General features: G+C 33.5%; 1 protein-coding gene across 1 annotated transcript in view; it reads right to left on the bottom strand.

Annotated features, from left to right (window-relative positions):
- MMP16 (matrix metallopeptidase 16) overlaps positions 1-16,048 on the bottom strand; it is a 274,901-nt gene that overhangs the window by 117,453 nt on the left and 141,400 nt on the right. The window contains exons 3-4 of the mRNA XM_006193949.2: positions 13,727-13,849; positions 2,223-2,527 (exon numbers count right to left, since the gene is read on the bottom strand). Coding sequence (XP_006194011.1) covers positions 2,223-2,527; positions 13,727-13,849 — 428 coding nt within the window. The remainder of the gene's footprint in view (positions 1-2,222; positions 2,528-13,726; positions 13,850-16,048) is intronic.

Raw genomic sequence — 16,048 nt, 5'->3', positions numbered from 1 at the left:
CAGAGACCTACAAAACACTGATTAAGGAAATTAAAGAAGACTTAAAGAAATGGAAAGATATCCCATGCTCTTGGATTGGAAGAAACAATATCATTAAAATGGTCATACTCATCAAGGCGATCTACAGATTTAACATGATCTCTATCAAATTACCCAGGACATTTTTCACTAGAACAAACAATCCTAAAATTTATATGGAATCACAAAAGACCCAGAATTGCCAGAACAATATTGAAGAGAAAGAATGAAGCTGGAGGAATAACCCTCCCAGTCTTTATAAAATACTATGAAGGTCCTGTAATCAAAACAGCATGGTATTGGCATAAAAACAGATATATATGGATCAATGGAACAGAATAGAGAACCCAAAAATAAATCCATAGACCTATGGTCAATTAATCTTGACAAAGGAGGCAAAAATATACAATGGAGAACAGACAGTCTCTTCAGCAAATTGTGCTGGGAAGACTGGATAGCAGCATGTAAATCAATAAAGTTAGAACACTCCTTCACTCCATACATGAAAATAAACTGAAAATGGCTTAAAGACTTAATTATAAGACAAGACACAATAAATCTCTTAGAAGAAAACATAGGAGAAACATTATCTGACATAAATCTTAGCAATGTTCTCCTAGTGCAAACTGCTCAGGCAATAGAAATAAGAGCAAAAATAAACAAATGGGACCTAATTAAATTTATAAGCTTTTGCACAGCAAAGGAAACCAAAAGGAAAACAGAATGGTAACCTACGGAATGGGAGAAAATATTTGCAAATGATGTGACTGACAAAGGCTTAATTTCAAGAATATATTAACGGGTCATACAACTTAATAAAAAAAACAAACCACCCAATCCAAAAATGGGCAGAGGACTTAAACTAGGAATTCTCCAATGAAGGCATACAAATGGCCAATAGGCACATGAAAAAATGCTCAATATCACTAATTATCAGAGAAATGCAAATCAAAACTACAGTGAGTTATCACCTCACACCATTCAGAAAGGCCATCATTCAAAATTCGATGAATGATAAATGCTGGAGACAGTGTGGAGTAAAGGGAGCCCTCCTACACTGTTGGTGCAGCCATTATGGAAAACAGTATAGAGATTCCCCAAAAAACTAAAAACAGACCTACTATATGACCCAGCAATTCCACTTCTGGGTATATATCTGAAGAGAACCCTAATTCAAAAAGATACATGCACCTCAATGTTCCCAGCAGCACTATATACAATATCCAAGACATGGAGGTAACCTAAATGTCCATCAACAGAGGACTGGATAAAGAATTTGTAGTATATTTATACAATGGAATACTACTCAGCCATAAAAAAGAATAAAACAATGTCAATTGCAGCAACATGGATGGAACTAGAAATCATCGTTCTAAGTGAAGTAAGCCAGAAAGAGAAAGAAAAATACCATATGATATCACTCATACGGGGATCTAAAAAAAAAAAGGACACCATGAACTCATCTACAAAACAGAAACAGACTGGCAGACTTAGTAAACAGTCTTACGGTTACTGGGGAAAGGGGGTGGGAAGGGATAAATATGGGAGTTTGAGATTTACAAATGTTACCCACTATATATTAAAAATAGATTTAAAAAAATTTCCTCTATATTAGCTCAGAGAATTATTTCAATGTCTTGTAATAATCTTTAATGAAAAAAATATGAAAATGAATATATGTATATATATACATGACTAGGACATTGTGCTGTACACTAGAAATTAACACATTATGATTCACTGTACTTCAATCTAAAAAAAAAAAAAAAAGAAAGGTGGTAATGGGGGGGAAAAAAAAGATACAGAAGCCACACCACAAATGTTAATCAGGGTTAAATTTCAAGTGGGAACTCTGGAATAAAGAGTAAAAAAAAAAAAATCACAGAATTTGTTTAATGCATGTCCTATGATTTGAAAACTATGGAATCTTTTAAATGACATTTTATAGAAAACAAAATTCACTTTAGAGTATTTAGAACAGTGTAAAGTTCTATTCTTTAATCAAAAGCCACATGAAAAATTATTAGTCTAGTGACCCATAGAAACTCTTGTTCTAAAATGTTACAAAAAGCCTCAGTATTTGATAATTTTAAAGACAAATTTAGTTTGTTTAGATTCAGTTTGCATATTAGTAAATCACTTGGAAATTCCAAAAATATAAATAAAAGGAGAAAAAATTACAATGAATAAAACTATGCACTTACCATCATGATTAGGATTTCCTAGAGTCCATGGTTCATCTGAGTCAAAATGAGTATCTCCCCCAATTCCTGGTCCAGGGAAATAGGCATGTGCCAAAAACCCTCCCTCTCCATCAAAGGGAGAACTGTCTCCATGAAAGCCGGATGCAAAAATGATGGTGATATCCACATCACGTTTGCCATTTTCTAATTCACTGTAGGGAACTTCTTCAAACGTCAGAGGAGTTACATTCTGCCATACGTCAAAGGCACGGCGAATAGCTTTACGGGTTTCAGGGTCTCCTACTTTAGGAGTTACGTTCTTTATACTGAAATTTAGAAAAAAAAGAATAATCAGCATGGATTTAGCATATATAATCTGACTTATTACAGATTGACTTATTACAGGTCTTCATCTATTCAGTTGAGTAAAATATTAGAAAAACAGTCATATTCAAGAGGAAAGAAATTAATTAATTCCTCATGTCTCTATCACTAGATTTCACTACCCTGGGTCATTTAATTCTCAGCAGTACAGAATTCAGCTACCAAGGCTATAAATGAGAACTTCTCTGCGGAATTGTTAACAGTGGGGCAATTAGACCAACCACTTTGTTTTCTAAACAACAATAGAAGGGCAGCTTTGCCAAATGATCAAACAGGTGCATCAGCTTCAAGATGGAACTTTTAAAAAAATGTAATTCTATCCGGTTATTATTACTTTTAGGGGCACACTGTTGCGTGCACACCTTACTTTCAAACAATGTCTTTACGTTCTTAACCATGACCACCAACTCAGTGGACTCAAAGTTATTTCTAAGTTTTTAAAGGTCAATTAATGACAATTTCTGATGATCTATTTTTTCTTATATACTTATTTCTAGTTAAAATAAAGCAATATGAGTGAATAGCCTTTTAATGCAAATATTTAACAATTATACACATTTAAAGAACTTGGACATTCTTTAATTAGCTTATTTGTCTTGAGGCTAATAATAAAATAAAAATGATTTTAAATTTATTTAGCACTAATCAGATATTTCTCTTTCCTCACTTCTTTTTCTATTTTTTCTAAATAGAACAAAATGAAATAAATGTATATATGTGTAAGTATTTTATATTGTGGTAGTATACATTCATACCATCTTGTGAAAAGTAATGAGCAAATTTCACAGGACTCATAAATAAGTTTCAGACGACTTCAACCAACAGACGTAGACCCATGAATCCATGAATTTCACTAAGGGACTATCTCAATATGTAAAAGGGTATAATAGCCAGGTGAATATTTATTGCAGTGCAATAATAAAAGCAAATTGTTAGCTAAAAGGTATAAACATTATGATGTCTCCATTACATGCCATAATACACATAGGGCTCAAAATTATTTTACCATTTTAAAGCTATTTAGCAGTATGGAAAAATATTTAAGATATACTTTCTGGTAAAAAAAATAATATGCAGATTATATTTTTAACCCAATTGTAACTATATCAATTTAGTTACCAATGTTAGGCAGGAATCATACCGACATAATAATGACATTAATTAAGCATTTACTATGAGCCAGGCAAGCATTTCACAATATCTTATTTAGCCCCCTGAGAAGCCCAATGAGACTGACATATATACCTATCATACAAAGAAACAGTTTGAGATTTAGAGGAATGTAGAAAACAATTAGAATGGCAGAACTAGTTTCTCAACCCAAACATTTTGACTCAAGAATCAACCATTTTACATTCTAAGCTAGACCGTACATCTACAACAAGGTTTTCACTATTTTCTAATACACGCTGCAGACCATGTTTACAATGATTATTTGATGATAAATATCAGTCATTATATACAAAGAAAATAAGAAAGCAAACCAAGTGAAAATGGAGGTGGGGCAGGAAGTATTCCAGGAAGAAGAAATGGCAGGTGAAAGGGCCAGATGGGGAGACACGCTTGGCAAGTCCAAGGAACAGCAAGGTGGCTGGTATAGTCTGAGCAGAGACAGAGGGCAAGCATCAAGAGGTGTGGTCAGAAAGGCAGCAGAAGTATCACATTAGACAGGGCCTTGTTGGCCACTGCAAGGAGTGTGGCTTTTACTCCAGGTGAGAGAGGGAAAAACTGGAGCTTCATGAACATCCTTACTTCTGCTTTAAGTGGTGTCTGACTTATGCTTTAAAGAAATGATTGAGCTTTGATGTGGAAAATATTGAAGTGGAGCAAGAATTGAAGCAAGGAGATCTATTGGGAACTCTTGCAAATATTCAGGTGAGAAATGACAGTGCTTCAGACAAGAGGAGTACCAGTGGAGATATTGAGAAATAGTCAGATTTGGTATATATTTTGAGTATACACCTGCCAATATGTACTGATGGTTGGACATGAGCCATTTATTACATAAATTATGACTTAGGAACTTACATTTTGTAGAGAAAAGGAATTTAGGCTAAATCTATTTTATTTAATATTTGGTAAATCTGGGAAATAAAGATCTATTTGATAAAAAAAATCATATTACCCATTAAGTAGTAAACTCTAATTCAAAGAGATACATGCACCCCAGTGTTCACAGAGCACTGCTTACAATAGCCAAGACATGGAAACAACCTAAATGTCCATCGACAAATGACTGGATAAAGAAGAAATACAGTGTCTCTGCACACATACGCTCATACATGTGAACAATGCAGTACTACTCAGCCATAAAAATGCATGAAATAATGCCATTTGCAGCAACATGGATGGACCTGAAGGTTATCATACTCAGTGAAGTAAGTCAGACAGAGCAAGACAAATATCATGTCTTTCATATCACTTATATATGGAATCTCAAAAAAAAATGGCACAAGTGAACATATTTACAAAACAGAGACAGACTCACAGACATAGAAAACTAACTTATGGTTACAAAGGGGAAAGGGGGAAGGGACAAATTAGGAGTCTGGGATTTGCAGATACTAACTAGTATATATAAAATAGATAAATAACATGGTCCTACTGTTCAGCACAGGGAACTATATTCAATATCTTGCAATAATGTACAATGAAAAAGAATATGAAAAGGAATATATATATAGGTATACTTCTCTAAGTGTGTGTATATATATATATATATATATATATATAACTGAATCACTACGCTATACACCAGAAACTAACACAGCATTGTTAAATCAATTACAGTTCAAAAAAAATTATGCTACTCATTAAGGTCCAGTTATTGTTTTGAATAAAGCTTAAACAGAGCCTACTAAGAATTCATCAGTTTATTCAACAACTATTTATTGAAGGCCTAATACACAGCAGGAACTCTACTAGGTTCTAGAGAGTATAAAATGGATATGCTCTCTGATGTAATGAAGCTCCTGTATGGTCTTGAATACACAATGTACTATCTTATAATTGTTCACCTATACACTTGACCCCCATGCTAGACTACCTTCTCCATCAGAGCACAAGCCTTGCCTAACTCATCAGTTGCCGGTTATGCCATATAATATTTTCAGCAATCATTTATTGAATGAACAACACCTAATTATCCAAGAAGCAAAATTTGCCAAAAGAAAATTGATCATAAAGATTCAAGTTAAATAAGAGATGAATGGCCACCAGTATTTGTATTATAATTATAACCAGTATGTAAATTATACATCAGTCAAGTTACACATACCCCCCTAAGAATACATACACGGTATAAACTCAGAAGTTCCCATTTCCAGACATCAAGCACTGGGGTCATTAAAGGGGAAGGTGTAGGAGACTGGACATTACCTTTAAATGGACTGATTTTAGAAAAGTTCCTTCCAATTCCACATATTAAAGATAGGAAAGATCTTAAATTTATGTAATCTAACTTTTCAACCATTTCCACAAATATTCTCTAATTTCCCTGACAAGTGAATATATTTCTTGGTTTCTATGCATCCAATGATGAAGACTTGTAAGGTGGATAATTTAATTTTTTCAATAGCTCAAAATATTGTATTTTTTTCTGAAAGCCTTTAAGTATTTGAGAATAACTCAAAATTTCTTCCTTAAATATTCCTTCCATCATGTTGAGACTCTTCGGCTGTAATCCTGAGCCCTTCCCCATGCAGGCTGCTTTCAAGATCTCTTAGCATCTTGATTTCTTCTTAGAGGCATACGTTAAGTTGCCAAGAAGCAGCTGAACGTGTGGTGGCCCAAAGAGAAAAGGATACATCAGCTAAGGTGTGGCCAGGGAAGCAAAGAGGAAAATTAGCATCTCCACTGCTCTGAACACTTTACTTTGTATCAATCTAATTCTATTCATCCTAGCTTTGTTTGAGCCACATTATACTGTTGGCTTATAATGAGTTTGCAATAAAATGAAACCTATATTCAACCACCTCCACACCAACTCTTATCTGTATCCTGTAACGTCACAGTCAGCTATCCTTTCCATGAATAATTATGTTGTAAGCTTCAATGTCATATTTTGTATTTACTTCCCTAAGTATAGTAAATCGAAAGTAGTAGCAAATACTTGTACAGTACTTACTATACACAAAGAAACTTCTTAGCATCCTACGTATATTATCCTTAAAATGTACTCACAACAATTTCTGGGATTTTTCTGATATATTAAAAGAAGTTAAGGTGATAGTCAACAAGGGTTAAGTATTAATTATGTATCAAACACTGTGCTGTTTGCTTGTTTGTTTTATGCTATCTGACTTAATTTTATCCCAAGCCTTACAAGGTAGGAATTGTTACAATACTCACATTGTACACAGAGGAAATGAGACTTAGAATATTAAGTCAATTGAGCCTGGCTTTACAGGTAGCAGGAATCAGAGTCAGGATTCAAATCCAGATCCTTCCCACTCCAAAATTCTTAACCACATGTTGTGCTTATCAATAACCTGGAATTTTACAGGGATAAACAACTAATTCTTTGAAAATTCAAAACTGGCTGAGACAATTGTCCGTAGAGGGACACTGCATAAGTGGAATTATGATCTGAACATAATGGCTCTTAACAGTTTCTTTCTTTCTTTTTGAAATGAATGAGGTGGTTGAATACCTAAGGATACAAAGACACCAATCACTGTCAGCAGCCAGCACTGTCAAGAGTTTAGAAATCAGGTCAGAAAAAGAATACTATTTGAAATGAAAACAATACATGTCAATATGCAGATTCGTGTAAGTTTTATACTTCTGAAGTTGATTTTTGTACTTTAATCCAATTAGTATTTATTGATTTTTTTATGTGGTATAGGGTAAAAAATCTAATTTTATTGTTTTCCATATAGATAATCAATTATTACAGAATAACTTCAATAAAATAGCCCATCCTTTCCCCAGTGATCTACAAGGCCTGGTCTGGCATAAATCTTTTTTTCTTATGTATACGCATAGGCCTATTTCTGTGATCTCTTTTTGACAATGCTGGATTATTTTTCTATCTCTGTGCTAACACTACATATTGCCTTAATAAGTGCTGATTTAAAGTAAATCTTCATATCTGGTAGGTGGAAATATTTTGATTAATATTGGGACTTCAGTAATCCTCAGAGATTTTTGAGTCAGTTTGTTAAATTATACAAGAAATATTATCGGGATTTTTATTAGAATTACATTGAATTTGTAGAAGATTTGAACTTCATTATATTAACTCTGTCTTATATTAAGAAAAAATATATCTCTACATTTATTTTTGGTCTTTTTTCTTGTCTTTCAGTAAAGGTTCCTAATTTTCACTTTATAGAGCTTATACATCTTTTACAGATCTGTTCTTCACTCATATTTTTGTATCTATTCTAAATAGGATTTTTGTAAAGATTACTGTGTTTGTATCTGTGTGTCCTTGTGTGTGTACTTTGTCTATGAATCCTGGAAAAAGCTTCCAGTTTCTGTTCTGACATGTAAAAAGCTTGGAAGTTGTCACTCCAAACCTCACAACAAGAAAAAATGCCGAGCAAACCAAAAAAATGAACAATTCTTCTTGGTTCCACTAGAGATTGCAGTCACAGGGCAAACGGCCACCCCCAAAACTGGGGAGAAAGTTGAATACAAAGAATCACAGCTTGCCAGAAGCAAAAGCCCCTGAATCATTGCCGTCTCATGAAAGAGAAGACAGAACGTAAAAGGCTTACATTAGACTGCCAACTCACTAGGGTGTCAGTTTGGACAAATAATATTGGCATGCTTATCATCTTCCAGTTTGTAAACTAATGTTTTTTATAAACATGTCACACTTTTGAGAAATAGAAAAATCATATGGTAAAAAGTTACTTTTATTAGTGGTTATTGCAAAGTGGATAAAGGGAGATAGAAGCCAGGAAACAGGTTAGTCATGGGTATTTGCTTGTAGGTTTGTAGGTTTGCCACTGGGCCAGATCCTTCTGAGATCATTGGCTCTAGAACTACTTTTATCATGAGTGTAGGTTTCAAAAAATGAACTTACTTAAAGTCTATTTGGTGTTTTCTGTTTACTGGGAATGAACCAAGAAGTAGCAATGAAAATAATGACTTACATGCCCAGAACCTCGTATCATAAAGGGGAAAATGGGGAGAAATGCTCAGTGAGCGAACGCTCGAGCTCTCTGCCAACCCTTCAACAGCGGTACTTAGACCATTATGAAAACCTGTGCATTGGACTATGAATAACTTGTATCATTATCTTTATAAATTTTATTGAAAGTAACTCAGAAATAAAGTCCATCATAATTAAGAAGCAAAAAAAAAAAAGGTAAAAGGCTAAGTTACTATTCGGAGGGTAACAGCCCCAAAAGTTAAGTCCACTTGAAAAATTGATATTTCAATTACAAGACTATAGACTGCCTCCTCTCCACAATACCTTATACCACAGCAACAGGGCTTAATAAAATAACACTGGATTACAAATGAGAGAGCTGCAAGACACAGAACCTATTTGAGAAAGAGTTTCTACGGATATTCAGTGATAACAGGGAGACAAAAACTAGGACACTAGGAGAAACTGAAGCTTCCAACACCTTCAGCTACAAGAAACATTAGACAGCCAAACTCCTAACCAGATAAATGTAAAACCTCACTCTAAAGTTGTATTACCTCAGTTTGTGTGAACCAACACATTATGCCTGGCTTTCAACAAAAATTGATAGCATGTTAAAAAACAAGAAAAAACATAGGCTGAAGAGACACAGGAAACATTAGAACCAGACTATATGGCAGAGACTTTGGAATTAAAAGACTAGAAAGTTAAATTAAACATGATCAATACTTTAAAGATTCTAACGGAAAAAGTGGACAATATGAAAAAAAAAAAGGGTAATATAAGCAGAGATACTGAGACTACAAGAAGGAATCAAAAGGAAATGCTAGAAACAAAAAAATATTAACAGAAATGAAGAATGTCTCTGATGGGCTCATCATGAGACTGAACATAACCAAGGGAAGAATCAGTGACCTTGAAGATAACGCAACAGAAATTTCCCAAATTGAAAAAAGCAAAGGGAAAAAAGGATGGAAAGCAGAACAGAGCATCCAAGAACTGTGGGGCACTTAAAAGCTGTGATATAACATAATGGGAATGCTAGAAGGCAAAGAGATAGGAATGGAAGAGATATTTAAAATAGTATCCAAGAATGTTCCAAAATAATGACAGACAGCAAACCACAAATCCAGGACTTTCAGAGGACAAAATCTGCATGTGGGAATATTCTATACAAACTACAGAAAACCAAAGGCAAAGAGAAAACCTTGAAAGAAGCCAGGAGGGGGAAAAAGCATCTTTATCTACAGAGGAACAAAGATACTCTGAAAGCACAACATAACACTGAGAAGAAGAATAAACGCAGAAAACTGACACTATCAGATATCAAGATTTACTGTAAAACTATAGTAATCAAGAAAGTGTGACACTGGTTTATGAACAGACACATAGAGCAATGAAGTAAAATAAAGAGCCCAGACGTTTACCCCCACACACAGTCAACTGATCTTTAAGTAAAGATCAAAGGCAATGGAGAAAGGGCGGGCTTTCCAACAAATAGTGCTGGAACAACTGACCATCCACATGCAAAAACACTGAATCTAGACACTGACTTTACACCTTTCACAAAAAGGGACTTAGAATGTAACACAGACCTAAAGGTAAAAGCAAGACTATTAACATTTTTGTAAGATAACATAGGAGAAATTCTAAGCAACCTTAGGTTTGGCAATGATTTTTTTTGATACAACACCAAAAGCACAATACAGAAGAGAAAACAGAGAAGCTGGACTTCATTAAAATTAAAACTTCTGTTCTGCAAAAGACACTGAAAAGAGAATGAAATGTCAAGCCACACACTGGGAGAACATATTTGAAAACATATATGATAAGAGACTTGTAATCCAAGAGAGAACAAATAACACCTAATATAGCAACTCAATTAAAAGTAGGTCAAAAGATCTAAACAGACATTTCACAAAAGAAGATATACAGCTGGCAAATTAAGCACATGAAAGTATGCTCAGCTTCATCTGTCATTAGGGAATTGCGAATTATAACAACAATGAGACACCACCTATTAGAATGGTACATCCAGAACACTGACAACACCAAATCCTGACAAGGTTGTAGAGCAACAGGAACTTTCATTCACCATTGGTGGTAATGCAAAATGGTATAGTGACTTGGAAGATATGTTGGTAGTTTCTTAAAAAGCTAACCATAGTCTTACCATGTGATCAGCAAAATTGTACTCCTAGGTATTTGTTCAAATAAGTCGAAAATTAAAAACCCACACAAAAACCCACACACACATATTTATAATAGTCTTATTCACAGTTGCCAAAAACTGGAAGCAACCAGGAAGTCTTTAGTAGGTAAATGGGTAAACAGACTGTGGCACATCCATTCAATGAATAATATTCAGTAATAAAAAGAAATGAGCTATCAAGTCATGAAAAGATGTGAAGGAAATTTAGGCACATATTATTAAGTGAAGGAAGGCAGTCTGAAATGACTACAAACTGTATGTTTCCAACTATATGACATTCTGAAAAAGGCAAAACTATAAAGACATTAAAACAGTCAGTAGTTTCCAGGAGTCTAGGGGGAGAAGAGGGATAAATATATGCAACAAATCATTTTCAGGGCAGTGAAGCTATTCTATATGACCCTGTAATGCTATATGATACTAAGCATTTGTCAAAATCCTACAACACAAAGAGTAAACTCTAGGGTAAACCATAGATTTTAGTCAGTAATATAGCAATGCTGGCTCAACAACGGTAACAGATATTTACACTAATTAAGATCCTGACTATGGGAGAAACTATGTGAGTGTGTATATGGTGGGGGGAGTGAGAACTACTGGTATTATCTGTTCAACAGTTTTGTAAATTTAAAATTGCCCAGAAAATAAAATCCGTTAATTTTTTAAAGCTGGCTATATTCTTTTATTATTTCTAAAAACAAATACCTAGAGTTTATTCTGGGTGTTCTGTATAGAAAGTTATACAAACTGTGATTAAAGATAGTTTCATTTCTTTTTTTTTTTCTTTCTTTATATATTTTCATTGAAGTATAGTCAGTTTACAAATGCTGTGTCAATTTCTGGTGTACAGCATAATGCTTCAGTCATACATATACATACATATATTTGTTTTCATATTATTTTTCACCATAAGTTACTATAAGATATTGAATATAGTTCCCTGTGCTATACAGTATAAACTTGTTTATCTATTTTATATATAATAGCTAGTATCTGCAAATCTCAAACCCCCAGTCTATCCCTTCCCACCTTCTTCCACCCTGGTAACCATAAGTTTGTTCTCTGTGTCTGTGAACCTGTTTCTGTTTCATAAATAAGTTAGTTTTCCTTTTTTTTTTTTTTTTTAGATTCCGCATATAAGTGATATCATATGGTATTTTCCTTTTTCTTTCTGGCTTACTTCACTTAGAATGACAATCTCTAAGTCCATCTCTGTTGCTGCAAATGGCATTATTTTATCATTTTTGTGGCTGAGTAGTATTCCACTGTATAAATACACCACATCTTCTTTATCCAGTCATCTGTTGATGGACATTTAGTTTGTTTCCATGTCTTGGCTATTGTAAATAGTGCTGCTGTGAACAGTGGGGACATGTATCTTTTTGAATTAAGGTTCTCTCTGGATATATGCCCAGGAATGGGATTGCTGGATCATATGATAAGTCTATTTTTAATCTTTTGAGAAACCTCCATACTATTTTCCACAATAGCTGCACCAAACTACATTCCCATCACCTACACAAAGACATATTATAATCAAGATGGCCAAAGTTAAAGACAAAGAAGTGATTATAAAGGCAACAAGAGAAAAATAAAGAGTTAGTTATGAGGGAACCCCCATAAGGCTTTCAGCTGATTTCTCTACACAAATATTGCTGGCCAGAACACAGTGTCAAGATATATTCAAAGTCCTGAATGAGAAAAAGCTGCAACCTAGGATAGTATTATTTCTTTATAAATCCTTATATATTTTATTTTCTTTTATTCTCTTATAAGTAGTTACACAATGTTGTTGAATGGAAGTAGAGGTGGCAAGTATTTTTTGTTGTTGTTTTCCTCAATATTTTTCCCCAACATTTTACATTATATTGTTCACATTATATGTGAAATATATAATGAAGCTGTAGTTTTGATTTTTGTAGATGCCATTTTTTGATTAAGTAAGTAATCAAAAGTAATCAAAATCTTTGCTTTGATTCCTAGTTATCATAAATGGAGGCTAAATGTTCTTGAACACATATATGAATTTCCTTTAATACAACTTTTTGCTTTCAAGACAGAAGGGAGACCATTCCTGGTTTTCTAAAGTGGGTTGAATGACCACTGTCTACATTTCTGTTGCATCCTGTTCCTTTATAACATGCATCACATTTATATCATTGTTCAATTTTTCCACATGACTGTAGATTCCATGGGGACAGATGGAATTCCTATGTTTTATTTAGTGCTATATCCCCAATACCTAGCTTTTTCCTTCATTGAAACTGGGACTCAATATAAACAGTTGTTCAATTAATGAATAAATAAATATGAACATCTCCATTAGCAGCAACTGCCACTCCAGACTGGAAGGCACTCACATCCCTTAGGCATCCTTCATTGAAGACAAGAAAGGATGATCCATTTGCATTGTTGCTAAAAAGATAGAAAGTAAAATGGTTGAACTGATACTAAAGGCTAATAATTTAAAGACATTTTGTTTAAATTGCAGTTATTTGTATAATTTGATTTTTTTTTCTAGAGTGTAAGTACTTGCTAAAGAATGTTACGTGTTAAGTACTCATCTGAAAGTCACTCTGAATCTTAGCATTCATTCAAGAAGCTGGAAGATCTAGTTTACAAAAGAGACCAAGAGTTTCAAGGAAATCTACAAGGCAGATGGACAATTTACTCTCTTCTGAATTGCAATTTTTTGCTTCCTTATGTTAACATTTCATCATTGTATGTTACCATGCAGTCAATGTGCATAAGATCTCAAACAAAATGTCAAAATAAATAGTGAAAAAATGGAAAAAAACCCCAATAATCCATCATTCATTTTTATACCTGTAAGTGATGTGTTTGTGCTGCCACTTCTGTCCCGTTAATGCGTATCGCTTTCGACGAATATTAAATTTGGAGCTACCTCTTGTCTGGTCAGGTACGCCACACCGAGGCTTCTTCATCCAGCTGCAAGAAGCAGTTATTTTCCAGTTATTTACCGACAACCTTAAACACTGATTTGAAATAGAAGTCAATTGAGAAGTCATGACAGTGATAATGAAAACAGGAAAATATAAAGGAAAAATTTGTCAGTTTTCTTGCAACTTCAATCTAAGTAGAAAGTATATTTTTCACTAAATGATCATGAATCACTAGTTTATAACTCAGATCCTTTAGATAATTTTTTCTCTCTTTAATTCATTTTGAGCTAACTGTAGACTGAGGTGTTCTGAAGCTTCTAACTAGAATCTGCTGTTGACAAGATATGTGACCTTGGGCAGGTCATTCACCCCTTGTCTCATTCCTAAAATGAGACTTTTAAAAATAAATTATCACTAAAGTCTCTTCCAGCTTTAACGTTCAAAAAAATTTTTTAAATCTATTACATGACCTGAAAGTCCAGGAGTCAAGAAAATAAATGCTACTTTCTTCTGGTTTACACAAAAGAAAATTGTTTGTTCAAATAACATTTGCATTCCTCCAATTTTGTCTTCTTTTCACTTTAAGAATTACCTCAGTTTCCAAGGAACAGTCATTCACTTTGAATCTTTGATAATAAACAAATTTGATGCTTAAGAAAAATTTTTCTTAATATGAGGTTTAACATCACACAAATAAAATTTAAATATTAGCATTAGGAAAATAAAATACTGTACTGATTTATTAATTTTTAATACAATTGTCTAACTTCTTTTCTAGAGTCTGATTTGACCATTGCCCTGTTTTCTTTGTAGTCTTTTTTCTTGTTCAGCGAGAAACATTTTCATGCTTTTGAGCAGTTTTCCTTTAGTGATTCAGAAAATGGCTTTACTGTTCATTAGCCCATTTAACTGAACAATTACACAACTAAAGCAGAATCTTCATGGTGTCACATGCTTCAGAAAGTAGAAATGAGAAAAGAATCAATTTTTGCTGTATTTCATCAAATACTTAATTTCTATACTCTTTACATGGAAAATAATTGGCTGCAGAAATGACTGTCTAGAGATGTCCATTTCGTGAAAATGACTGAAATAGTTTACATGTTACATGGATAAATCAGCTAATCAGCTTTTATGAACATAAGAATAACGTTATGCCACAATGAAAGCATGACTTTTGCTTTTTAAGAAAGACAACACTTTTCTGATAAGGATTATAAATTTCTCCTTTTTTATTCTGCTGCCAGTAATAACATAGACATTGCCGTTACCAGACTTAACAAACTCCATCCTAGTTTATAATGCATTGTAGGGTTACTTCAGAAAATCATTCTTCCCCTTTATTAAAGTCTCAAAACCAAATGAGATGTCTTGTCAATGTGAACACCTCGGAAGCTATCCAGCCCTACAGAGCCAAAGTTCTGAAAAGGGAAACCTCTTACTTTCGACTAGCACTCGCAGGGCACACAAAATCACAGACTTTGAGACATTTCACTAGACTGTAAAACACTCAAGGGCGGTGGATCTAACATACCCCTGTTACCTGTACAACACCAAACATGTAAAAGATGTTTAATAAATAGATTAATAGGGACTTTAAATGAAAAAAATATTTATTATACTCTGTAAGATCTAGATATATATTTAACTAACAAATATTAAGCATTAATGGTGGGCTTATGACAATTTAAATGACTTTTATATATGGGTATTTCATTAATCATATTCTCAATAAAAAGTATAACATTTCTTAGCAAGTACTTATTCTGATTTATCTCACTGAAAGTACTGGGAGAATAAACTATATATAATTTAAATGTGAATAAATTTACTTAATGTGGGTTGTGATTACACTTACATCCAGTGAAAGAAAATATTTAAATAAACACTCCTGGAAGAGAAATAATTTTGAAAAAGATAGTGGGATAAAACCTGATAAAATATAATTAGTTGTTATCCAAATAAAATGTATTTTCAATGAGGATATGTTCCCTAAAAGTACTGTCATGATACATAAAGTTAAAAGATGAAGACAGTGATTGAAAAAAATTAAATTTATTAAAATAAATTTCCATCTTAAGTCATGCATTATGTTGGATCCAGCAAAATTTTCTCAGTGAAGCACTGTGTCTTTTGAAGGACAGGGGTTTCAGGGATGAGTATGAGATTCCTGTGCTGAAAGATATTTCTGCTAAATTCCTTACATGTTTCTTCGGTTTTTGCTCCTTTCATAGTTTTTTGTTAT

This window comes from Camelus ferus, chromosome 29, assembly GCF_009834535.1.
Source record: "Camelus ferus isolate YT-003-E chromosome 29, BCGSAC_Cfer_1.0, whole genome shotgun sequence".
Classification (NCBI taxonomy): Eukaryota; Metazoa; Chordata; class Mammalia; order Artiodactyla; family Camelidae; genus Camelus; species Camelus ferus.
The sequence above is the reverse complement of the archived record's forward strand: the minus strand, read 5'-3'. Positions and strand labels throughout refer to the sequence as shown.